The sequence below is a fragment of the Rattus norvegicus genome, chromosome 14, assembly GCF_021556685.1.
Source record: "Rattus norvegicus strain SHRSP/BbbUtx chromosome 14, alternate assembly SHRSP_T2T, whole genome shotgun sequence".
NCBI classification, from domain to species: Eukaryota; Metazoa; Chordata; class Mammalia; order Rodentia; family Muridae; genus Rattus; species Rattus norvegicus.
The window spans coordinates 99,920,628-99,946,890 of record NC_141547.1 but is presented as its reverse complement, the minus strand read 5'-3'; the positions used below and the strand labels follow the sequence as shown (position 1 = coordinate 99,946,890).

Sequence of the window (26,263 nt, the reverse complement as noted above, 5' to 3'; positions counted from 1 at the left end):
ATAAAAACAAAAGAAAGCCTACAAACTTATGGAAACTAAACAACTCTCTAATCTATGATCACTGGGTCAAGGAAGAAATAAAGAAATTAAAGACTTCCTAGAATTCAATGAAAATTAATGCACAACATATCCAAACTCATGGGAGACCATGAAAGCCATACTAAGAAGAAAGTTCATAGCACTAAGTGCCTTCATAAATACTTAGTGAGATCTCATACTCGTGACTTAACAGCACACCTGAAAGCTCAGAACAAAAACAAGCAAACACACCCAAGAGGAGTGGACAACAGGAAATAATCAAACTCGGGCTGAATCAATAAAATAGAAACAAAGAGAAAAATACAAAGAATCAACGAAACAAAGAATTGATCCTTTGAGAAAATCAACAAGATAGACAAACCCTTATCCGAACTAACAAAAAGACAGGGAGAGAATATCTACATTAACAAAATTAGAAGTGAAAAGGGGAATGTGGGCTGGAGAGATGGCTCAGTGGTTAAGAGCACTGACTGCTCTTCCAGAGGTCCTGAGTTCAAATCCCAGCAACCACATGGTGGCTCACAACCATCTGTAATGAGATCCGATGCCCTCTTCTGGTGTGTCTGAATACAGCTACAGTGTACTCATATATAATAAATAAATAAAATATTTTTTAAAGAAAAGGGGGGGGGGATGTAACAACACACACCAAAGAAATCCAAAGAATCACTAGGTCTTACTTCAAAAACCTGTGTTGTACAAAAATTGGGAAATCTGAATGAATTGGGAAATTTTTCTCAATAGATACCACTTACCAAACTTAAATCAAGATCAGATAAACAATTTAGATATACCTACGACCCCTAAGGAAATAGACGCAGTCATTAGAAGCCCCCACCCACCAAAAAAAAAAAAAAAAAGCCCCGGGCCAGATGGTTTTAGTGAAGAATTATACCAGACTTTCAAAGAAGAACTAATAATATCAATACTCCTCAAAATATTCCACAAAATAGAAACAGAAGAAACACTGCCAAATTCATTGATATCTAAACTACACAAAGACTCGGTAAAGAAAGAGAATTTCAGACCATTTTCCCCAATGCAAAAATATTCAATAAGATGCTTACAAACTTAACCCAAGAACGCAACAAAGAGTTCTTCCACAATGATCAAATAGGCTTCATCTTAGAGATGCAGGGATTTTTTTTCAACATATGAAATCTGTCAATGTAATCCACCATATAAACAAACTGAAAGGGGGGGAAAAGCACATAATCATCTCATTAAATGCTGGAAAGCCTTTAACAAAAACCCAACACCACTTCAGTATAAAAGTCTCAGAAAGTACAATGCCAAGCAACCAGAGCTTCCAGGGACTAATCCACTACCTAAAGACTATACATGGACTGAACCTGGACTCTGACCTCATAGGTAGCAATGAATATCCTAGTAAGAGCACCAGTGGAAGGGGAAGCCCTGGGTCCTGCTAAGACTGAACCCCCAGTGAACTAGATTGTTGCGGGGAGGGCGGCAAGGGGGGAGGGGGGAGGGGAACACCCATAAAGAAGGGGAGGGGGGAGGGGATGTTTGCCCGGAAACCGGGAAAGGGAATAACACTCGAAATGTATATAAGAAATACTCAAGTTAATTAAAAAAAAAAAGTCTCAGAAAGACCAGGAATAGAAGGCACATATCTAAACATAATGAAGGGAATATATAGCAAGCCAATAGCCAACATCAAATTAAATGGAAAGAAACTTAAAGCAATTGCACTAAAATCAGGGACAAGACAAGGCTGCTCATCCTCCCCATATCTACTCAGTGTAGTATTTGCAATTTTAACCAGAGCAATAAGACAGCAAGGAGATAAGGGGATAGAAACTGGAAAGGAAAAAGTCAAAGTATGGTTATTTGCAGATGACATGATAGTATACGCAAGTGACCCCAAAAATTCTAGCAGAGAACTGGTACAAGTGAAAAGTATCTTCAGCAAAGTGGTTGGAAACAAAACTAATTTTAAAAAAAATCAGTAGCCCTCCTATATACAAACAATAAATGGGCAGATAATGAAATCAGGGAAATGACATCCTTCACGATAGCCACCAGTAATATAAAATATCTCGGTGTGACTCTAACCAAGCAAGTGAAAGACCTGTATGACAAGAACTTTAAGTCTTTGAAGAAAGAAATTGAAAAAGATAGCAGGAGATGGAAGATCTCCCATTGTCTTAGTCAGGGTTTCTATTCCTGCAGAAAACATCATGACCAACAAGCAAGTTGAGGAGGAAAGGGTTTATTCAGTTTGCATGTTCACATTGCTGTTCATCACCAAAGAAGTCAGGACTGGAACTCAAGCAGGTCAGGAAGCAGGAGCTGATACAGAGGCCATGGAAGGAGGTTACTGACTGGCTTGCTTTCCCTGGCTTGCTCAGCTTGTTTTCTTATAGAACCCAAGACTACCAGTCCAGGGACAGCACCACCCACAATGGGCTGGGCCCTCCCCTCTTCATCACTAGTTAAAAACATGCCTTACAGCTGGATCTCGTGTAGGCATTTTCTCAACTGAGGCTCCTTTTTCTGTGATAACTCCATCTTGTGTCAAGTTGACACACAAAATCAGCCAGTACACCCATACTATCTTACCACAGCCACCTTACCAAAAGCAATCTTCAGATTCAACAGAATTACCATCAAAATTCAAACACAATTCTTCACAGGCCTTGAAAGAACAACGTTCAACCTCATATGAAAAAACAAAAGACCCAGAATAGTCAAAACTATCCTGAACAATAAAAGAACTTCCAGAGATAACACAATCCCTGATTTCAAGCCGTACTACAGAGTAATAGTAATAAAAACGTCATGGGTATTGGCATAAAAACAGACAGATTGGTCACCGGAATAGAATCAAAGACCCCGAAATAAATCTACACACCTATGAACATTTGATTTTTATAAAGAAGCCAAAATTATACAATGGAAAAAAAGAAAGCGTCTTTAACAAATAGTGCTGGTCTAACAGGATATTTACAGGTAGACAAATGCAAACAGATCTGTGTCTATCACCTAGCACAAAAGACCTAACATAAACTCAGATTCACTAAACCTGATAGAAAAGAAAGTGGGGAGTAGCATTCAATTCATTGGCACAGGAGACAACTTCCTATAGCTCAGGCACTAAGATCAACAATTAATAAATAGAACCTAATGAAATGGAAAAGCTTCTTTAAGGCACAGGACACTATCAAAAGGACAAAATCGTGGCCTACAGAACGCAAAAAGATCTTAACCAATCCAACATCTGACACAGAGCTAAAGTGCAAAATATATAAAGAACATAAGAAACTAGACATCAACTGTGATGGTTTGCATATGTTTGGCCCAGGGAGTAGCACTGTTAGGAGGTATGGCCTTGTTGGAGGAAGTGTGTTACTGTGGGGTGGGCTTGAAGACCCTCCTCCTAGCTGCCTGAGGATGCTCAGGCTTCCTTCAGGTGAAGATGTAGAACTCTCAGCTCCTCCTGCACCATGCCAGCCTGGACGCTGCCATGCTCCCACCTTGATGATAATGGACTGAACCTCTGAACCTGTAAGCCAGCCCCAGTTAAATGTTGTCCTTTATAAAAGTTGCATTGATCGTGGTTGAAAAGCTCTCAGGGAGAACTTTCCCTCGGGATGGAGACCCTCCAACTCCAAAGACCAGACCGAGACACCACAGGATGCAATCAGCAAGAGGATTTGGTTTATTGTCGGGATACACAGGCACAGGCACCTGCGGGCGCTTCAGTCACTCGGGGGACTGGCGCGCCCCACGGAACCAAGGATGGGCTTTTATAGGATTTTGGGGAGCAGAAGCAAGCATACAGAAGCAGATGCATGGTTACAGGGATATAATTGGTGGATTCTAATGTGGCAAGGGTTCAGCCCGGGGGCAAGTTTCCTAGCTACCTTCTTGGAACATAACGGCTGACTCGGCCCCCCCACCAGGGTGTGGGACCTCTCCCGGGGCTTTTCTCATTGTCAGGTGCTCAACCGCAGTCGTCCTGTTGCCAGGCCTTCAACCAAACATATCTTGCTTGGCAGCCGCTGTGTACTCAGTGTTCTAACCTTTCCCTGAACCAGTCATCTTAAGTACAGCCTTGCAAAATGGCGTTACTGCTGCTAAGCTGGGGTCTTTCATTCCCCCATTTTTTTTTTTTTTTTGCTAACTTTGAGTGAAATCTTTCACTCGACTTGGTCAAGAAATTTCTGTCTGGTGGGGGCTTATTCCCCCACTGACTCTAGGCCACAAAAGGACTAGGAGGAGCCACGTAGGAGTTTTAACTTTAAGGGGTTTGGAGTGCGCTGAACTCTCCATGTCTGGGGTGTAGTGTTGTGATTAGTCAATTCCTCAGACCGGACTGCCTTGACGTGTGGTGTGTGGATCTAAGCCGCAACTCCGTCTACCTTTAGGGCGGTCGGGGTAGTCAGGAGGACGGTGTAGGGTCCTTTCCACCGTGGCTCGAGATTCTTGGTCTGGTGTCTGCGCACCCACACGGTGTCTCCAATCTGGAACGGGTGTGGCACCACCGGATGTTCAAGCTTGTCCTGGTAAGCAGCGGCCAAAGGTCTCCAGACGTCTCTCTGTACAATCTGTAGGGCCTGTAAATGGGCCCTCAGAGAAGGGCTGTCAGCAAAATCAGCAATGTTTGAATCAAAGAAATGGACAAATGGGGGTGGTGCTCCATACATTATTTCAAAAGGAGTTAGACCATGGGGGCCTGGGGTATTCCGGGCCCGATACAGAACTAGGGGAAGGAGGGCCACCCAATCCTTTGAGCCAGTTGCAAGCGTAAGTTTGGATAAAGTCTCCTTAATTGTTCTATTTATGTGTTCTACCTGACCTGAACTCTGGGGTCTATAGGCACAATGTAATTTCCAATCAATCCCCAGCAATTTGGCCACCAACTGACTTACTTGGGAGACGAAAGCGGGCCCGTTGTCCGACCCCAACGCTTGAGGCATGTCATACCTGGGAAAGATTTCCTCGAGGAGCTTCTTGGTGACCATTTTTGTAGTCTCGTGTTTTGTGGGGAAGGCTTCGACACATCCTGAGAAGGTGTCTATAAACACTAGGAGATACTTGTATCCATATATACCTGGTTTAATTTCAGTAAAATCAATTTCCCAATGGATGTCGGGACGGTGTCCCCTAGGACGAACTCCTTGTCCAATCATGGTCCTTCCCAGGTTAACCTGAGCGCACGCTTTGTAACTCTCAGTCACCTTTTGTATCGCTTTGTCCCGATTCAAAAAAACACAGATTTATCTCTTCCCGATCTAGTAAGGTTTTTATCTTCTTAAACCCCAAATGGGTTAATTTATGTAAAAAGGAGATCAATTCAAAAGTCCTTTGTAGACCCACTGTTTTAGTTGAGGGTGGTAGATGGCCCCCATTTTTTTTTCTAGGAGCTCTATGTCCTCATGGGCATAAACCCAACTGGTTTGTCCCACTGGTGGGGGTGTGGGTTGGTCTGGGCTATTTAAGGGCAAGATTTGTTTGCTCATGGCCGCTTCTCGCGCCGTGGCGGCCAGCCGGTTTCTTCGTGCCTCTGGGTTGTGCTCTTTCTGGTGTCCTGGACAATGTATAATACTCAGTCTTTTGGGCAAGAATAGGGCTTCTAAGAGGGCCAGAATTTTAGCCATATCTTTACCCTCAGATGTGAGCAGCCCCCGCCTCCGGTAGATCTCCCCATGGATGTGTGCTGTGGCAAAGGCATAGCGGCTGTCTGTATATACATTTAGCCTCTTACCTTTTGTCATCTTGAGCGCCTGAGTCAAGGCGATGAGTTCAGCCCGTTGTGCGGAGGTACCAGCAGGCAGGGCTTTCGCCCAAATCACTTTGTCCTCCGTAGTGACCGCAGCTCCAGCCTTTCGCTCTCCCTCTGCCAAGAAGCTGTTGTCATCCGTGTACCATGTGTGGTCAGCATTCTGAAGAGGCTGGTCCGATAGGTCCGGCCTGGTTCCATGTACTTCTGCGAGGATTTGTAGTCAGTCATGCTGTTTTGCCTCCTCTGGTAGAGGAAGCAAGGTGGCAGGATTGAGGGCGACTACGGGCCCAAACTGAACCCGTTCTGCATCCAGTAACAAGGCTTGGTAGTGGGTCATGTGGGAATTAGAGAGCCAGCGGTCTGGGGGCTGCTTTACCAAGGCCTCCACTGCGTGGGGTGCTAGGATGGTGAGTGGCTGTCCCAAAGTCAATTTTCCAGCGTCCTTGATCAGGACAGCAATAGCAGCCACCATCTTTAGGCACGGTGGCCAGCCGGAGGCCACAGGGTCCAATTTCTTAGACAGGTAGGCCACAGGGCGTTTTCAGGGTCCCAACCTTTGTGTTAGGACCCCTTTAGCATACCCCTGTTTCTCATCGATGAACAGTTACTGAGCAAATTGTAAGGGTTTGGAACAGTCGGATGAATATCTTTTATCCTCTTGTTGACCTTTCTCAAGTCTTGTATTGGCCTATAATCTCCAGTGACGGGTTTCTTAACAGGCAGAAGAGGCGTATTCCAAGGCGACCGGCAGGGGACTAGGATGCCTTGATCTAGAAGCCTCGTAATGTGAGGCCTTATACCTTGATAAGCTTCATGTGACAGGGGGTATTGTTTTATGGAGACTGGAGTTGTAATTAAGGGGGGCTGTTGGAGCGCCAACCCCATCCCACCAGTCTCTGCCCAAGCCAGTGTCCTGTCCCGGTTTATAGGGTTAGAACTTGAAGGGGAGTTCCGTGGGGGCCAGTTATTTGGGCCCCTCCTTCCTCAAAATGAATTTGTGCTTTTAGTTTGGTGAGCAGGTCACGGCCCAGCAGAGGGTACGGGCAGTCCGGAACATGTAAGAAGGAATGGGTCACCTTACCAGTAGCCAGCTGAACCCGGCGGTCCGTAGTCCATCGGTATTGTTTCTCACCAGTAGCTCCTTGTACCCAGGCCGTCCGGTCGCTGAGTTGTCCTGAAGCTTGAGTGAGGACTGAATGCTGGGCTCCTGTGTCTATCAGGAAAGTAACCGGCTGCCCCCCAACTTTAAGCATTACCCTGGGCTCGGGGGGGGCTCCTGGCCCTGACCTCCCTAATCTTTATCTAGAGCCAAGAGGGAGGTTCGTGGTCGAGGCTTTCGGGGTCCGCCAGGCTTCTTGGGGCACTCTCTGGCCCAGTGCCCTTTCTCTTTGTAATAGGCACATTGATCTTTATCCAGCTTCAGCCCCTTTCAAGCTCCCCCCTATCTCCCTTCCTTTCTTGGCCCTGAACTACGGCGGCCAAGATTCGACTCAATTCTCTCTCTTATTAAAAATCTTTTCAGCTTCTTTAAGTAAATCCTGTAATGTATAGCCCTGCAAATTTTCTAACCTCTGTAACTTAGTCCTGATATCTGGAGCAGCCTGCCAGATGAAGGACATAGAGACACTCGTCATTTGTCCTGGGTCATCTGGGTCATAGGGAGTGTACATACGGTAGGCCTCCTTAAGTCTCTCTAGAAAGGCGGAGGGAGTTTCCCCTGCTTCCTGTAATACCTGTTTTACCTGAGCCAAATTAGTAGGGCGTCGTATAGCCCCTCGGAGACCCGCTAGAAGCAACTGGCGATAAAGGCGTAGGTGTCCCTTACTTTCAGCTGTATTAAAATCCCAGTTTGGTCCTCAGGCAGCTGGGTGGGACGCCCATCATCTCCCAGAACATGCTTTCTGGCCTCTAGGAACACTCTTTGTTTTGTTTTGTTTTGTTTTGTTTTGTTTTGTTTTGTTTTGTTTTGAGGTTAAGAGGGCCTGTAAGAGCTGTTGGCAGTCATCCCAAGTAGGCTGGTGGGTAAGTAAATGTCAGCTGCTGAAAACGGCCAGTATTGGGTCTGACCACCGGTTAAAGCCTGGGAGGTTGAATCTGGCATCACCTCGCGCTTATTGCGCAATCTCCCTGCGACAGGGGAGAAACCCTTATCAGACTGTGGCCCGGCAACTGATCTGGCCGGCGGCTCTGCCTCCTCCGTTTTAGCCGGGCCTGTCAGAGAGAAGATCTATGAGAGGGGAGTTTGGGTCTGCCGGGAGGACAGGTTTCTTAGAAGGCTCTGATTTCACAAAGGTAGAGAGAGGAAGACGTGGCCGGCGGACCGGGCGGGGCCGAGGGGACAGGCTGGGGGTTGAGGGGAGGCCAATTCGGGTCCACGAAGGGTTCCGCCCGGGGGGGGGGGGTTTAAGGCGAGACTCTCTCAAGTGATAATATAAGAAACCTGGTCAGGATGTCCGTGGACGACCCGATCTTTAACCTGTAAAATAATGATCTTATTAAATGTGTCATTTACTGGCCATCCCGCTCCGAAAGTGGGCCACTCGGATGTGTAGAGAGTCTGTCATTTTTCTTTTTTTTTTTAACCTCGATGGACTGGTTGTGTGTCCGGTCGTGGACATCTTTCTAATGATCAAGAGTGAGACTTAGGGGCATTGTTAGGGACTGTCCCATGTTAGTTCTAAGGAAGATTAGAACACAGAGAAAACAAACAACACCAACAGTCAAACAAACAACAGACAGGCGTGCTGCACGGCTTTGGTACCAAACTGAAAGCAAAAAGTCAGATGGAGGTGGCAAAGGTCCGGGGCCCTCTGAAAGCCAAAAATACAGACAGAGGTGCCGTTAGTCCGGATCTTTCTCCTCTCCCAGATTGGGCCCCGAAAAGTCGGGCCCCTAACACCCTTGGAACGTCTTCCAGGGCTGCGGGGCGAGAAGTCCGAGCTCGTCAGCTCCTTCTTCGTCCCGCCCAAATTCCAAACAACCTGGCTGAGCGCTCACAGAACAGACCTGGCTGAGCACTCACAGAACAGACCTGGCTGAGCGCTCACAGAACAGACCTGGCTGAGCGCTCACAGAACAGACAGAATAAGGCAGAACGAGACAAAATCAGACAGACAGACAGACGCCGGCCGGCTTACCTCCCAGTGGGTGGTCGGTGGTCCCTGGGTGGAGGATCTCCTTTCCCGGCCAATGCACCAAATGAAAAGCTCTCAGGGAGAACTTTCCCTCGGGGTGGAGACCCTCCAACTCCAAAGACCAGACCGAGACACCACAGGATGCAATCAGCAAGAGGATTTGGTTTATTGTCGGGATACACAGGCACAGGCACCTGCGGGCGCTTCAGTCACTCGGGGGACTGGCGCGCCCCACGGAACCAAGGATGGGCTTTTATAGGATTTTGGGGAGCAGAAGCAAGCATACAGAAGCAGATGCATGGTTACAGGGATATAATTGGTGGATTCTAATGTGGCAAGGGTTCAGCCCGGGGGCAAGTTTCCTAGCTACCTTCTTGGAACATAACGGCTGACTCGGCCCCCCCACCAGGGTGTGGGACCTCTCCCGGGGCTTTTCTCATTGTCAGGTGCTCAACCGCAGTCGTCCTGTTGCCAGGCCTTCAACCAAACATATCTTGCTTGGCAGCCGCTGTGTACTCAGTGTTCTAACCTTTCCCTGAACCAGTCATCTTAAGTACAGCCTTGCAAAATGGCGTTACTGCTGCTAAGCTGGGGTCTTTCATTCCCCCATTTTTTTTTTTTTTTTTTGCTAACTTTGAGTGAAATCTTTCACTCGACTTGGTCAAGAAATTTCTGTCTGGTGGGGGCTTATTCCCCCACTGACTCTAGGCCACAAAAGGACTAGGAGGAGCCACGTAGGAGTTTTAACTTTAAGGGGTTTGGAGTGCGCTGAACTCTCCATGTCTGGGGTGTAGTGTTGTGATTAGTCAATTCCTCAGACCGGACTGCCTTGACGTGTGGTGTGTGGATCTAAGCCGCAACTCCGTCTACCTTTAGGGCGGTCGGGGTAGTCAGGAGGACGGTGTAGGGTCCTTTCCACCGTGGCTCGAGATTCTTGGTCTGGTGTCTGCGCACCCACACGGTGTCTCCAATCTGGAACGGGTGTGGCACCACCGGATGTTCAAGCTTGTCCTGGTAAGCAGCGGCCAAAGGTCTCCAGACGTCTCTCTGTACAATCTGTAGGGCCTGTAAATGGGCCCTCAGAGAAGGGCTGTCAGCAAAATCAGCAATGTTTGAATCAAAGAAATGGACAAATGGGGGTGGTGCTCCATACATTATTTCAAAAGGAGTTAGACCATGGGGGCCTGGGGTATTCCGGGCCCGATACAGAACTAGGGGAAGGAGGGCCACCCAATCCTTTGAGCCAGTTGCAAGCGTAAGTTTGGATAAAGTCTCCTTAATTGTTCTATTTATGTGTTCTACCTGACCTGAACTCTGGGGTCTATAGGCACAATGTAATTTCCAATCAATCCCCAGCAATTTGGCCACCAACTGACTTACTTGGGAGACGAAAGCGGGCCCGTTGTCCGACCCCAACGCTTGAGGCATGTCATACCTGGGAAAGATTTCCTCGAGGAGCTTCTTGGTGACCATTTTTGTAGTCTCGTGTTTTGTGGGGAAGGCTTCGACACATCCTGAGAAGGTGTCTATAAACACTAGGAGATACTTGTATCCATATATACCTGGTTTAATTTCAGTAAAATCAATTTCCCAATGGATGTCGGGACGGTGTCCCCTAGGACGAACTCCTTGTCCAATCATGGTCCTTCCCAGGTTAACCTGAGCGCACGCTTTGTAACTCTCAGTCACCTTTTGTATCGCTTTGTCCCGATTCAAAAAAACACAGATTTATCTCTTCCCGATCTAGTAAGGTTTTTATCTTCTTAAACCCCAAATGGGTTAATTTATGTAAAAAGGAGATCAATTCAAAAGTCCTTTGTAGACCCACTGTTTTAGTTGAGGGTGGTAGATGGCCCCCATTTTTTTTTCTAGGAGCTCTATGTCCTCATGGGCATAAACCCAACTGGTTTGTCCCACTGGTGGGGGTGTGGGTTGGTCTGGGCTATTTAAGGGCAAGATTTGTTTGCTCATGGCCGCTTCTCGCGCCGTGGCGGCCAGCCGGTTTCTTCGTGCCTCTGGGTTGTGCTCTTTCTGGTGTCCTGGACAATGTATAATACTCAGTCTTTTGGGCAAGAATAGGGCTTCTAAGAGGGCCAGAATTTTAGCCATATCTTTACCCTCAGATGTGAGCAGCCCCCGCCTCCGGTAGATCTCCCCATGGATGTGTGCTGTGGCAAAGGCATAGCGGCTGTCTGTATATACATTTAGCCTCTTACCTTTTGTCATCTTGAGCGCCTGAGTCAAGGCGATGAGTTCAGCCCGTTGTGCGGAGGTACCAGCAGGCAGGGCTTTCGCCCAAATCACTTTGTCCTCCGTAGTGACCGCAGCTCCAGCCTTTCGCTCTCCCTCTGCCAAGAAGCTGTTGTCATCCGTGTACCATGTGTGGTCAGCATTCTGAAGAGGCTGGTCCGATAGGTCCGGCCTGGTTCCATGTACTTCTGCGAGGATTTGTAGTCAGTCATGCTGTTTTGCCTCCTCTGGTAGAGGAAGCAAGGTGGCAGGATTGAGGGCGACTACGGGCCCAAACTGAACCCGTTCTGCATCCAGTAACAAGGCTTGGTAGTGGGTCATGTGGGAATTAGAGAGCCAGCGGTCTGGGGGCTGCTTTACCAAGGCCTCCACTGCGTGGGGTGCTAGGATGGTGAGTGGCTGTCCCAAAGTCAATTTTCCAGCGTCCTTGATCAGGACAGCAATAGCAGCCACCATCTTTAGGCACGGTGGCCAGCCGGAGGCCACAGGGTCCAATTTCTTAGACAGGTAGGCCACAGGGCGTTTTCAGGGTCCCAACCTTTGTGTTAGGACCCCTTTAGCATACCCCTGTTTCTCATCGATGAACAGTTACTGAGCAAATTGTAAGGGTTTGGAACAGTCGGATGAATATCTTTTATCCTCTTGTTGACCTTTCTCAAGTCTTGTATTGGCCTATAATCTCCAGTGACGGGTTTCTTAACAGGCAGAAGAGGCGTATTCCAAGGCGACCGGCAGGGGACTAGGATGCCTTGATCTAGAAGCCTCGTAATGTGAGGCCTTATACCTTGATAAGCTTCATGTGACAGGGGGTATTGTTTTATGGAGACTGGAGTTGTAATTAAGGGGGGCTGTTGGAGCGCCAACCCCATCCCACCAGTCTCTGCCCAAGCCAGTGTCCTGTCCCGGTTTATAGGGTTAGAACTTGAAGGGGAGTTCCGTGGGGGCCAGTTATTTGGGCCCCTCCTTCCTCAAAATGAATTTGTGCTTTTAGTTTGGTGAGCAGGTCACGGCCCAGCAGAGGGTACGGGCAGTCCGGAACATGTAAGAAGGAATGGGTCACCTTACCAGTAGCCAGCTGAACCCGGCGGTCCGTAGTCCATCGGTATTGTTTCTCACCAGTAGCTCCTTGTACCCAGGCCGTCCGGTCGCTGAGTTGTCCTGAAGCTTGAGTGAGGACTGAATGCTGGGCTCCTGTGTCTATCAGGAAAGTAACCGGCTGCCCCCCAACTTTAAGCATTACCCTGGGCTCGGGGGGGGCTCCTGGCCCTGACCTCCCTAATCTTTATCTAGAGCCAAGAGGGAGGTTCGTGGTCGAGGCTTTCGGGGTCCGCCAGGCTTCTTGGGGCACTCTCTGGCCCAGTGCCCTTTCTCTTTGTAATAGGCACATTGATCTTTATCCAGCTTCAGCCCCTTTCAAGCTCCCCCCTATCTCCCTTCCTTTCTTGGCCCTGAACTACGGCGGCCAAGATTCGACTCAATTCTCTCTCTTATTAAAAATCTTTTCAGCTTCTTTAAGTAAATCCTGTAATGTATAGCCCTGCAAATTTTCTAACCTCTGTAACTTAGTCCTGATATCTGGAGCAGCCTGCCAGATGAAGGACATAGAGACACTCGTCATTTGTCCTGGGTCATCTGGGTCATAGGGAGTGTACATACGGTAGGCCTCCTTAAGTCTCTCTAGAAAGGCGGAGGGAGTTTCCCCTGCTTCCTGTAATACCTGTTTTACCTGAGCCAAATTAGTAGGGCGTCGTATAGCCCCTCGGAGACCCGCTAGAAGCAACTGGCGATAAAGGCGTAGGTGTCCCTTACTTTCAGCTGTATTAAAATCCCAGTTTGGTCCTCAGGCAGCTGGGTGGGACGCCCATCATCTCCCAGAACATGCTTTCTGGCCTCTAGGAACACTCTTTGTTTTGTTTTGTTTTGTTTTGTTTTGTTTTGTTTTGTTTTGTTTTGAGGTTAAGAGGGCCTGTAAGAGCTGTTGGCAGTCATCCCAAGTAGGCTGGTGGGTAAGTAAATGTCAGCTGCTGAAAACGGCCAGTATTGGGTCTGACCACCGGTTAAAGCCTGGGAGGTTGAATCTGGCATCACCTCGCGCTTATTGCGCAATCTCCCTGCGACAGGGGAGAAACCCTTATCAGACTGTGGCCCGGCAACTGATCTGGCCGGCGGCTCTGCCTCCTCCGTTTTAGCCGGGCCTGTCAGAGAGAAGATCTATGAGAGGGGAGTTTGGGTCTGCCGGGAGGACAGGTTTCTTAGAAGGCTCTGATTTCACAAAGGTAGAGAGAGGAAGACGTGGCCGGCGGACCGGGCGGGGCCGAGGGGACAGGCTGGGGGTTGAGGGGAGGCCAATTCGGGTCCACGAAGGGTTCCGCCCGGGGGGGGGGGGTTTAAGGCGAGACTCTCTCAAGTGATAATATAAGAAACCTGGTCAGGATGTCCGTGGACGACCCGATCTTTAACCTGTAAAATAATGATCTTATTAAATGTGTCATTTACTGGCCATCCCGCTCCGAAAGTGGGCCACTCGGATGTGTAGAGAGTCTGTCATTTTTCTTTTTTTTTTTAACCTCGATGGACTGGTTGTGTGTCCGGTCGTGGACATCTTTCTAATGATCAAGAGTGAGACTTAGGGGCATTGTTAGGGACTGTCCCATGTTAGTTCTAAGGAAGATTAGAACACAGAGAAAACAAACAACACCAACAGTCAAACAAACAACAGACAGGCGTGCTGCACGGCTTTGGTACCAAACTGAAAGCAAAAAGTCAGATGGAGGTGGCAAAGGTCCGGGGCCCTCTGAAAGCCAAAAATACAGACAGAGGTGCCGTTAGTCCGGATCTTTCTCCTCTCCCAGATTGGGCCCCGAAAAGTCGGGCCCCTAACACCCTTGGAACGTCTTCCAGGGCTGCGGGGCGAGAAGTCCGAGCTCGTCAGCTCCTTCTTCGTCCCGCCCAAATTCCAAACAACCTGGCTGAGCGCTCACAGAACAGACCTGGCTGAGCACTCACAGAACAGACCTGGCTGAGCGCTCACAGAACAGACCTGGCTGAGCGCTCACAGAACAGACAGAATAAGGCAGAACGAGACAAAATCAGACAGACAGACAGACGCCGGCCGGCTTACCTCCCAGTGGGTGGTCGGTGGTCCCTGGGTGGAGGATCTCCTTTCCCGGCCAATGCACCAAATGAAAAGCTCTCAGGGAGAACTTTCCCTCGGGGTGGAGACCCTCCAACTCCAAAGACCAGACCGAGACACCACAGGATGCAATCAGCAAGAGGATTTGGTTTATTGTCGGGATACACAGGCACAGGCACCTGCGGGCGCTTCAGTCACTCGGGGGACTGGCGCGCCCCACGGAACCAAGGATGGGCTTTTATAGGATTTTGGGGAGCAGAAGCAAGCATACAGAAGCAGATGCATGGTTACAGGGATATAATTGGTGGATTCTAATGTGGCAAGGGTTCAGCCCGGGGGCAAGTTTCCTAGCTACCTTCTTGGAACATAACGGCTGACTCGGCCCCCCCACCAGGGTGTGGGACCTCTCCCGGGGCTTTTCTCATTGTCAGGTGCTCAACCGCAGTCGTCCTGTTGCCAGGCCTTCAACCAAACATATCTTGCTTGGCAGCCGCTGTGTACTCAGTGTTCTAACCTTTCCCTGAACCAGTCATCTTAAGTACAGCCTTGCAAAATGGCGTTACTGCTGCTAAGCTGGGGTCTTTCAGTGGTGTCTGTTCATAGCAATAAAACCCTAAGAGAGAAGTTGGTACCCGGAGTGGGGTATTGCTGTGATAGGCCTGACCATGCTTTTGTTTGGAAGAATGTGGATTTTGGGACTTTGGATTTGTAAAGCAGTGGGATGCTTTAAATGGTGCTTAATGGGCTATCTTAGTAGGAATATGGAAGTCTTTGTTACTGAGAGTGATTTGAATTGTGCAAGCCTGGCCCAAGATGTTTTAGAGGAGAATAATTTCATCGGTATGTGCTGTAAAGACTGTGGTATTTTGTGGTATTTTGGTGAAGAATGTGGCTGCTTTTTTCTGCTTGTCTGAAGAGTCTGCCTGAGGCTAATGTGAAAAGACTCAGATTAATTGCATTGACAAAGGAAGTCTCAGAAATGCCCATCATCGACTTTGTTCTCTGGTTAAGTCTCATGAAGAGCATTTGAATGAAAAAAGGGAAGTTGAGAAAGGAAAAATACAAAATATATGGGACACCTGGGAGTGAAATGAAGCTGAATCCTGTGTTCAAGAATATTAAACTGAATTGTCTTAGGGTCCTATTGCTGTGAAAAGACATTATGACCAATGTAAGTTTTATAAAGGACAGCATTTAATTGGGGCTGGCTTACAGGTTCAGAGGTTCAGTCCATTATCATCAAGGAGGGAACATGGCAGCATCCAGGCAGGCCTGGTGCAGGAGGAGCTGAGAGTTCTACATCTTCACCTGAAGGAAGCCAGGAACAGACTGGGCATTCTCAGGCAGCTGGGAGGAGGGTCTCCAAGCCCATCCCACAGTGACACACTTCCTCCAACAAGGCCACACCTCTTAATAGTGCCACTCCCTGGGACAAGCACATGCAAACCATCCCACTGAATTAAGGGAGTAATGACCTTGGGGCAAGATTCCTCCCAGCTAAATTAGCTCCAGGCAACTTAGTACAAACCTTTAATCCCAGGAGACTGGCAAACAGATCTCTAAATTCAAGGTCAATCTACAGAGCAAGATCCAGCACAGACAAGCTTAGGCAGTGAAGGAGTTAGAAATGTAATAGAACAAGGGGGCCATGTTCCAGTTCCTGCAAGCAGCAGAACTCAACAGCTTTGGCCATGTGTCTCTGGCTTTATAGTCAAGAGGAGAGGGAGACGACTGGGACAACTGATGCTGGTTAGCTGGAACTAAGAAAGAGACTAGCATCATTGAGGTGAAATCTTCTGGGAAGTGTTTTCTGAGAGCACATAAAAAAACTGTGTTCCAGAGACAGCCAAGGCCGTACCTCATGCTGCAGCTGTACTTGGTGATGTGTAAGAGTCACCTGGGTGGTACTGGTTTTGAAGGCACGAAGGGGTCATGAAGAGCAGCTGAGGCTGGGCACTGTGAGAGGCCATGGAAGGCCATTGGTGAAGGTGCAGCCTCAGTTGCAATTGATGGCCCAGGACTGAAGGGGTCATGCAAAGGAGTTCAGCCTTGGCACCATGAAGAGAGCCTGTGAGAGGCTACTGGTGAAGCCTAGTTATAACAGAAAGACCCCAGTGTTTTGGAGATGCCAGTACCATGGGATGATCACCAAGAACAGCTGAGGCAGTGGAGTGGATCAACCTGAGTGCTACAGAGGACAGAGCTGGAGAAATAAAGCCAGCCCTTTGGAGGATCATGTGTAGGTCCAAGACATTGAAACAAGCTGCCTTGGAGACCCAAAGATGTTAAAGATGCTAGAGACACAGGCTGTCTGCTGAGGAAAGTTGCTAACAGGGAGTGGAACCAGCTCAGGAGAATGAAGTTTGTTGCAATCAACAAAGGTGAAAAAGAAGTTGAAGATCTGGGGTTGGGGATTTAGCTCAGTGGTAGAGCACTTGCCTAGCAAGCGCAAGGCCCTGGGTTCGGTCCCCAGCTCCAAAAAAAAAAAAAGAAAAGGAAAAAAAAAAAAAGGAAGCTGAAGATCTGAAGACTGCTTTGACATCAGACAAGAAGATAGCAGAGTTTGAAGTTTGCCCAGCTGTTTACCTGTCTTAATTTGGGGATTACAGTTAAGTGATTGGATGGATCCAGAAAAGACTTTGAACTTTGGACTTCTAACATTGTTGATACTGCTATTGAAAGGTAAAAGTTTGAAAGTTGCCCCCCTAAACAAAGTTTAGAGCAGAAGAAAGAAACAGGTTAGTGAAAGGAAAATTATACAGATTTAAGGTTTAAAAAATAAAATTAAAAGAGTAAGTTTCAAAATCCACAGACTCAGGGCTAAACACTGTCCAGGCAGGGCGGAGTCTGCCCTGCAGCCAGGACTGACAGGCCATAAAGATAAAGAAAAGGAATGCAGGAACCAGCCCAAGCTATCAAGACTCTCATAAACCATTTGGCAGGAGGGCACCTCCCCCAGCTTACTCAGAGTCACACCTTAACCAGATGTCCTTCAAACCCTGGTAAGCCCCTAGCTTCTAAAATCCTGAATGCCCCAGTCAGCACGTACCCTTCTGCTGTGCTGTAATCTTACTGCTATATTTGAATGAACCAATCACTTATAGCCGTGCCAACTCTCCCCACCCCCCTGTTCCTCACCCTATAAAAACCCCTTGCTTCTAAAAGTCCGGGTCAACACCTCTGTCTCCTGCGCAGGATACGTGTCGGCCCGGAGATCCCCGTAATAGATCTCCGTAATAAACCTTGCCTTTGCTTATTACATCCAAAATGGTCTCTCTGTGCCTGGGGTCCGCGATTTCCCAAGACTTGAGTAAGGGTCTCTCTTTGGGGATCTTTCATTTGGGGGCTCGTCTGGGATCGGTGTTTCCTGGGGTGCGCCATCCTGAGACTCGAGCTAGGTTCTTTCAGTTAGGCCCCAGAATTGTATGTTCCAGGAAGCCTCTCCTAGGGCTATAGAATGGGTAACTACATTGGCCGGCTCAACAGCTTTCTCCCAGAAACTAGCTGACCATAAATCTTAGAGAACGATTTTGAGAAGCAGGAAGCAACTTCTCCTAGGAACTAGCGGACCATGAAGTTAAACAATCTGAGAAGTAGGAGACAGCTTCTAAGAAACAATCTTGGGGAACAGAGAGTTCTTCCTTGTGATTTTTCACTGTTATTCTATGATACCATCCCTGCCCCCTCGGGTTGTGGTTTCTCCCTTTAAATACATCGTCTCCCAGCCTCTCGGGGTCGAACTCCACTGCCCCTGCGTGGGATACGAGTCTCGACCCCAGTGCACTGGTTGCTATCAATAAACCTCATGTGATTACAACAAGGACGGTCTTGTGTGAGTTCTTGGGAGGTCGTGTCATCCTGAGACTTGAGCGAGAGTCTCCCCACTCCGGGGGTCTTTCACTATAGAACACGGGAACTTTGAAAATTGGACTAAATGTACTTTTTTTTCCCTTTTTTCGGAGCTGGGGACCAAACCCAGGGCCTTGCGCTGGCTAGGCAAGCGCTCTACCGCTGAGCTAAATCCCCAACCCCCTAAATGTACTTTTTTATTATACTATGTTTAGGTATGGCCTCCATAGACTCATGTGTTTGAACAAGCCTATGGGGGCCAGGGAGTGGCACTATTAAAAGGTGTGACCTTCTGGGAGGAAGTGTGTCACTGTGGGGTGGACTTGGAGACCCTCCTCCTAGCTGCCTGAGGGTGCTCAGTCTGCTCCTGGCTTCCTTCAGGTGAAGATGTAGAACTCAGTTCCTCCTACACCAGGCCTGCCTGGATGCTGTCGTGCTCCTGCCTTGATGATAATGGACTGAACCTCTGAACCTGTAAGCCAGCCCCAATTAAATGTTGTCCTTTATAAAACTTACATTGGTGATAGTGTCTTTTCACAGCAATAGGATCCTAACTGAGACATCAACACACCAAACAATCCAATTTTGAAATGGGGTACAGATCTAAAAGGAGAATTCTCTACAGAGGAATCCCTAATGGCTGAAAAACATTAGTCAAATGCAAATCAAAATGACTCTGAGTTTCTATCTTACACCAGGCAGAATGGCTAAGATCAAAAACTCAGGTGACAGCACATGCTGGTAAGGATATGAAGCAAGGGGAACATTTCTCCATTGTTGGTGGGAGTGCAAACTTGTACAACCACTTTGAAAATCAATACATGGCTTCCCAGAAAATTGAGAACAGATCTCCATCCAGACTCAGCTATTTCACTCTTGGGCATATACCCAAAGGACACTCTACCATACCACAAGGACACTGGCTCAACTATTTACATAGCAGCTTTATTCATAATAGGCAGAAACTGAAACAACCTAGATGTCCCACAGTCAAAGCATGGATTAAAGAAAATGTGGTACATCTACACAGTGTCGTTAAAAACAACGACAGCATGAAATTTGCAGGAAAATGGATGGAACTAGAAAAGATCATCCTGAGCAAAGTAACCAAGACCCAGAAAGAGAAGCATGGAATGGACTCACTGATAAGTAGATCTTAGCTATAAAGTAAAGGATACCTTCCCTATAATCCACAGACCCAGAGAAACTAAGTAATAAGGAAGGGTTAAGGGGTGGGTGTAGCCATGTAATTCTGAACTTTCTTTCTTTTTTGGGGGGGGGGTTCTTTTTTTTTTTTTTTTCCGGAGCTGGGGACCGAACCCAGGGCCTTGCGCTTCCTAGGTAAGCGCTCTACCACTGAGCTAAATCCCCAGCCCCAAGCCATGTAATTCTGAACTATCAGTCCCACCTAGTGTATCAAGCCTTTGGGGGCCACTAACTTCTGACACTTGGCTGAAATTTGTTGTTACCAGGACAAAAGAAATAAGTTCAAGGCAGAAATCTGACTTTGGGCCTGGGCTCAGGAAATAGGCCCAGATTAAGAACATTTACATGTGAGTTAATGCAAAGCTCAGAGCAGGCTCAGCTGAAGCATGTGTGGCCGTCCTTTGGTCTTGGTCATCCCGGCCAGCCCCCAGAAAGGGATTTTGTTTATCACCTTGCTTGTTCCTAGACACAGAACTGATCTTATTATTGTGCATCTAATTAAAAGTGGTATAAAAGCAGATTGGAAAACAATAAACCTGCTTCAACCTCAGCACTGGCTGCAGTCTTGTTAAATGTTGTCTAATTGTCTTTTACTTTTTAATCCTCACTCCTGTGACTGAGCTGGCTTGGTCAACCTAGGTTCCCTGGAATCCGTTGATGAAAGACACACAAACATTAACTTATTTTGATATGCTTTAGCTCAAAGGTTGGGCTCTTCTAAACCTTCCTCAGGTATCATCACATCTTTCTTTTCACTCCCAGCTCAGCACCCGAAATCTGCCCCACCTGCTACCCCAGGCCCATTAGGGAAGCAGCCAATGGCCACTCCACACGGGATCTCACATGGCTGATGCCTCTTTCTCTGAAGCATGGTGAATCCTTTCTCCTCTCCTGCATCTGCTAGCCTGCCTGTGGGAAAACTGGAAGTACCACGTATGCCACTCAGGTCATTGACTGCTAGCATCTTTATTGATCAATCAAGAATAGGGGCTGGGGATTTAGCTCAGTGGTAGAGCGCTTACCTAGGAAGCGCAAGGCCCTGGGTTCGGTCCCCAGCTCCGAAAAAAAAAAAAAAAAGAATCAATTAGGAAACAGGACCTTCCGTGTTCACACACAGATTCCCGATCAGAACATCAGAAGCTCTCCCTCCTGTGGGAGGAGGGAGAGGTGAAAGACGAGGAAAAATTCAGACCCCCTAGCAAACAGAGTAGAGCCAAAAATGTAGGTTAGCCAGTTCAGTGACTCTGTTCCAGGAACTGACTGACCATAAAAGTTAGATTAAAACCTTGAGAACAATCTTGAGAAACAGGGAGTTTCCCCTTGTGAGTTTTCACTGGTATTCTCGACATTTTCCAATGATGCCCTCCCTACCCCTTTGGGTTGTGGCTTCTTCCTTTAAATACCCCTTCTCCCAGCTACTCAGGGTCGAACTCCTCTACCCTTGCGTGGGATACGAGTCTCGACCCCAGTGCACTGGTTCCTATCAATAAACCTCGTGTGATTACAGCAAGGACGGTCTCTCGTGAGTTCTTGGAGGGTCGAGTCATCCCTAGACTTGAGTGAGGGTCTCCTTGCTCCGGGGGTCTTTCAGAGGCACATGAACTTCACTGAGAAGGGGAAATAGACTAGGCATCGGGGTGGATGGGGTAAGGAAACTGAATGGTAATGAGGTGGGGAAGGGGAAGAGAAGGGACCAGGTGTGCGGAGGATGAAGGCAGTACTAGGAGACAACTGGAATAAGGAAGGTTGTGGGACCGTGAAAGGTAGCCTGGTTTCTGGTTGAGCTAAGGCTAGAAATCCCAGATAGCCTACAGGGAGGGTAAGAGTTTCACCTGTTCCCAGGTACCAGGCCCCATCACTAGCTACAGCCCCCCATAGATTTGTGGCCATCAGTCAGTAAAGGCAATGCCCCAAAACCTCTCCACTTGTAGAGGACATGACCTGTGGTCACGTAGGCTCAAGACAGATCTCCATTATAATGAGGCACCTAAAGACCTGGAGGCTTAGCCAAAGAATTTCCCTTCCCAGACACTCCTCCCTGTAAAAGGTATTTAATCTCAGGCCCATCCTGAGAAGTGGGGTACAGTTTTACTCATCCACTTTCTGCCATGACAATAAATGCCTTCAAACCATGGATGCCTCTTTTCATCGGGATCCACTGTAAGGAGCCATGGAGGAGGCCTTCACCTATAGAGCCACTGCCATCTAATCTCTTGTAGAAGGCCTCCCAGTCAAGGCTGCCACCAAGCCCAAGCCCAAGCCTACAGCCATCAAGCCAAGGACTCCCGGAGGGACCAGCGGGAGCTCTCCTCTTTTTCCCCTTGGTCCCCGGCTAGATCCAGCCCCGTGGTCCCCCACTCCCTTCATTCTCAGCTCTTCTGCAGCTCCTAGCAGGGCCTGGATATCCAAGAACCTGAGAACCCAATAGCCCCAGCGTCCTTGCAGGCCTGGGGCTGTCCTGCCTCAGACTGAGCTTCCCCACCCTGAATCAGTGTCCCAGGGCTTCTCAATGGCCCAACATCCAACCTGTGACACCGTGGGGTAAGCTCTGTCAACTTCCCACGTCCTGCCTCTCCAGTGGCCAAGCCCTGTGGCAGAGCGGACATGGAACCCCATAACCCTACAGAAGGGCATCTCTGGCATGAGCTATATGCCTAGGACAATGGAAACTCCCAGGAATCTATGAGGGTGACCCTGAAGAATTAAAATTTCAAAAAGTTAGGACGTGCCTGAGAGGGTGTTAGAGATAGGACTTGCCAAACCAGCTATCAGCCCCAAGGACATTGACCATCTGTAGCCACCTCCTCCCCTTCCTTCACCCCCCTGAGTGAGATGAGCCACCCTACCTGCCTGCCGAGCTGCTAGAGAGCACGTACACCTTGCTGATGTCATTTCGCACCGAAAGTAACTGTGCACCATTTGAATTGACCAATCATGTGTAACCTCGTGAATGCCCCTATATAAACCCCCGAGTTTGGAAGCTCGGGGTCGATTCCTCTGTCTCCTGTGTGAGATAAGTGTCGACCCGGGATCCCGCTAAGACCTGGGATCTCGTTAATAAAGCTACCTCTTGCTGTTACATCAAGAATGGCTCCTCGTGATTCCTGGGGGCACCCCACCCTGCGATCGGAGCGAGAGACACGGCTCCCCGTTTTGGGGTACGCTCTTTTAATTTGGGGGCTCGTCCTGGATCGGAGCGTGACCCCCCGGAACCCTGAATGCCCCTTGGAGGTATGTTGGTGTGAGTGTTGAAAGCGGCCGCTGTGTATGTGTATGTATGTGTGCGTGTATGTTGTACTTCTCGTACTGTGTATTGTGCCATGGTCTAAGGTTTAATTTGAGTGGGCTCGGGTGGAAGGGCTTCCCACCCTGAATTTGAGCGCACCCCGTATTTGAGTGCACTCGGGCGGAAGGGTTTCCCGCCCCGGACAGACAGTACACTTGGGCAGATGGGTTTCCTGCCCCGTATTTGAGTGTACTTGAGCGGAAAGGTTTCCCGCTCCGGACAGGCGCCTGTGAGTAGAAGGGTTTCCTACTCCAAATAGTCTTTTTCTTTCTTTTTTTTTTTTTTCCTTTTTAGAAAGCACACCGGGGGACGCCCCAATCGCGCAGGCTCTGGGACGAGTGAGAGACGTTCCGTGAGCCAGCCTTTGTCGGGTCCTGGCTCTGGGACGCGTGAGAGACGTTCCACGAGCCGAATTTTGTCAGGAGAACCGGGCAACGGACAGTCAAAAAGATCTGACTGTGACTTGACTTCGGAGGTTGCGTTCGGCTGCCTATTTGAGTATAGGCACGGACAAGTGTGCTTAGATGTGTTAGTGTCTGTTGTCTGTATTCTGTTTCTGTGTTTGGTATCCCAGAAGCAGCTAAGGTTAAGCTGCAGTTTGGGCCAGGTACTGAAGGTACCAGGCATCTGTGGAAATTGGTTATAGGATGCTTTGTCTTGGTCTTGTTTGTCTGGATTGTTTTCTGTGGTATTGTAAAACAGTGTTTTATCTGTGCTTGTGCTCGCAGCCAGTGGTGATGAGCTGGGGAAGATTAAAATTTTGCTTGGTTGTAAGGAATCTTAAAGGCGGAGTTTCAGCCGGTTTGACAACTTAGTGCGTAGCTGCCTAAAAGATCAGAAATGCTGTCAACAGGCTATAAAAAAAAAAATGTTCCAGACTCGGATAGAAGGCCCTCACTTCTGCCTGCTCTCTTCAGATGCCTGAAGGTAGGGAGTGCCAGATCTGCCGCCAGGCTCCAAGGGTGGGTCTCTAAGGGGCTGGAAAATGCCCCACCAATCTGGCTAAGATAAGGAAAAGATATGAAAAGAAAGTTACAGAAATTTGAAGGGTTAAGCTAAGTCACTGAGAGAGTTATTGTAAGTTGCAGAGAAAATAAGTTGATGCGTGGTTCAGGGTCTGTGCAGAAAAGTGGACAGCACCTAATAGCTGTAGAAGAAGATGCAGAGAGACTGAAAAAAAAAAAGAAAGAAAGAAAGAGGTAAAAAGAGCAGGAAGCTAGGGAAGAAAAGAGACAAAAAGAAGAGGAAATTAGAGAGCTAAAGAGAGATAAAAGACGAGAGAGGAACATATACTGGCCACAGTAGTTAGGGAACCTAGGAAGATAGTACCTGGCAACAGAAGAGAATTCCTGGCTAAAGATCAGTGTGCCTAATACGAAGAAAAAAGACACTGGGTCAGGGACTGTCCAAGAAAGAACAAGAGGGGCCACTGGAGAGCTTCTTGGTCCTAGAGTGCTGGCTATGTACAGAGATAGAAGGGAAGTGTGGATACAGGGACCCAATGCTCTGTGCTCCTATGCCCCCCAGTGGGCCAATATCCAAAGACCTTGAGCGCAAGGGGCTACTGGCAACGAACAATACCTATGGACTGCCCGAAGAACAGTGGACCTTGGCATGGGCCAGGTAACCCACTAGTTCATAGTCATCCCTGACTGCCCCTATCCCTTGCTCATGAGAAAATTGCTCTCCAAAATGGCTTGCGTGGGCTGAAATGGCTGGGTGAGGCCATGTGTATGCATATCTACAGACTGTGTATGTGGAGCTTAAGACCTGTCTCAGTGCACCAGTACCTGATGCTGGGAGATGTGTGACTTAGTCCTGTTCTGCCTGGAACATATCATTCCTGCCAGCCGGGCACTAACAATTATCACCCAATCCAGGACTTAAACTGTGATAGAGTGGCTGATGTTTTGCCTTTGAATAGAGTGTCCCAAAAGATGGGACCACTGGTCAGCTGCCATGGACTAGATTCTCCACCGGTTGGGGACAATCTGGTCACCTTGCTGCCCAATCCGGACCTGGAGCCACCACAGCACGAGTGTCAAGTACTGGCAGAAGCCCATGGGTGGAGGAAAGACCTCTGCGACTGGATGATTGACCCCTGCTGAAAGCCCAGGACCTTGTCCACAGACGGGAACAGTTCTCTTCACGAATGAAGGTCAGAGACAAGTGGGTGCTGCCATGGTGGACAACACAATGTCATCATCTGGGATGGCTGAACCTCTATCCCCCCAGCACATCAGCACTTCAGATGCCTTTGCCATCTCTTGGATGCCCTGGTGAAGCCAACAACTGTGAGTACTATTCATTGCTCAGGATATCAGGAGGGAAGAGATTCAGTGGCATGGGGCAATAATGAAGCAGATCAAGCGGCTCGAAAAATAGCTATGCAGGAGCCTATCCTGGTTGCAGGCCTGCAAGAGACAGCCACTGAGAACTAGGATCGGACTAAGGGATGGCCTCACTTAGAAAAGGCCCAAATTGCTTAAAAGATAAAGGACAATGGCACACTTGAGGGGAAAGCTATACTTCCCAGAGAACAAAGAAAAGACTCACTTTGCCAAATACAGAAATGGACTCATTTAGGAGATAAGAAGTTTGTCCAAGTAGTTAAGGTGTATGTAATAGACTTTAAGATTTTAGCCAGAGAGACAGTAAAAAATATAAGGTATGTCAGTAGTGAATGCTTAGCAAGCAAACAGGGCAAAGAGACCTAGAGAGTTTAGTGAAAAGTCAAAGTGAACTTCACTGAGATAAAGCCAGAAAAATATAATCACAAGTATCTCCTAGTGCTTGTAGATACTTTTTCAGGAATAGATAGAAGCTTTCCTCACCAAATGAGAGACGGCCTCTGCAATCATCAAGAAGATACTGGAAGAAATCTTCCCCAGGTCTGGAAAGCCCAAGGATATCTGGTCAGACAACAGCCCTATTTTCGTTGCCAAGGTAAGCCAGAGTGTGGCCAAGTATTTAGAGGTCAATTGGAAATTACATTGTATTTACAGACCTCAAAGTTCAGGACAGGTAGAGTAAATAAATAAAATTTTAAAAGAGACCCTGACCAAATTAAATTAACCATGGAGACTGGCACAGACTGGGTGACACTCCTTCCCTCTTGCTCTCTTCAGAGCAAGAAATACCCCTTCCAGATTCAGCCTTACCCCCTTTGATATGGGGCCTCAGCCCCCCCCCCCCGACTGTATTAGATGATGTTACTGAACCAACATGTCATAGTGAAAGACCCCAGCTTAGCAGCAGTAACGCCATTTTGCAAGGCTGTACTTAAGATGACTGGTTCAGGGAAAGGTTAGAACACTGAGTACACAGCGGCTGCCAAGCAAGATATGTTTGGTTGAAGGCCTGGCAACAGGACGACTTCGGTTGAGCACCTGACAATGAAAAAAAGCCCCAGGAGAGGTCCCACACCCTGGTGGGGGGCCGAGTCAGCCGTTATGTTTCTAGAAGGTAGCTAGGAAACTTGCCCCCGGGCTAAACCCTTGCCATATTAGAATCCACCAATTATATCCCTGTAACCATGCATCTGCTTCTGTATGCTTGCTTCTGCTCCCCAAAATCCTATAAAAGCCCATCCTTGGTTCCGTGGGGCGCGCCAGTCC

The 26,263-nt window shown here is 48.1% G+C and overlaps 1 protein-coding gene and 1 long non-coding RNA gene across 6 annotated transcripts in view; both read right to left on the bottom strand.

Annotated features, from left to right (window-relative positions):
- Positions 1 to 26,263, bottom strand: part of LOC148001477 (uncharacterized) — a 54,591-nt gene that overhangs the window by 11,470 nt on the left and 16,858 nt on the right. The gene's annotated exons all lie outside the window — the stretch shown is intronic.
- Positions 4,140 to 11,365, bottom strand: LOC148001478 (uncharacterized). Its single transcript, XM_087584699.1, has 3 exons — positions 11,139 to 11,365; positions 9,793 to 10,436; positions 4,140 to 4,644 (listed from the first exon to the last, which is right to left on the bottom strand). Exons 1-3 carry the CDS (start codon positions 11,146 to 11,148, stop codon positions 4,555 to 4,557), a joined length of 744 nt encoding a protein of 247 aa, XP_087440825.1. The 5' UTR covers positions 11,149 to 11,365; the 3' UTR covers positions 4,140 to 4,554.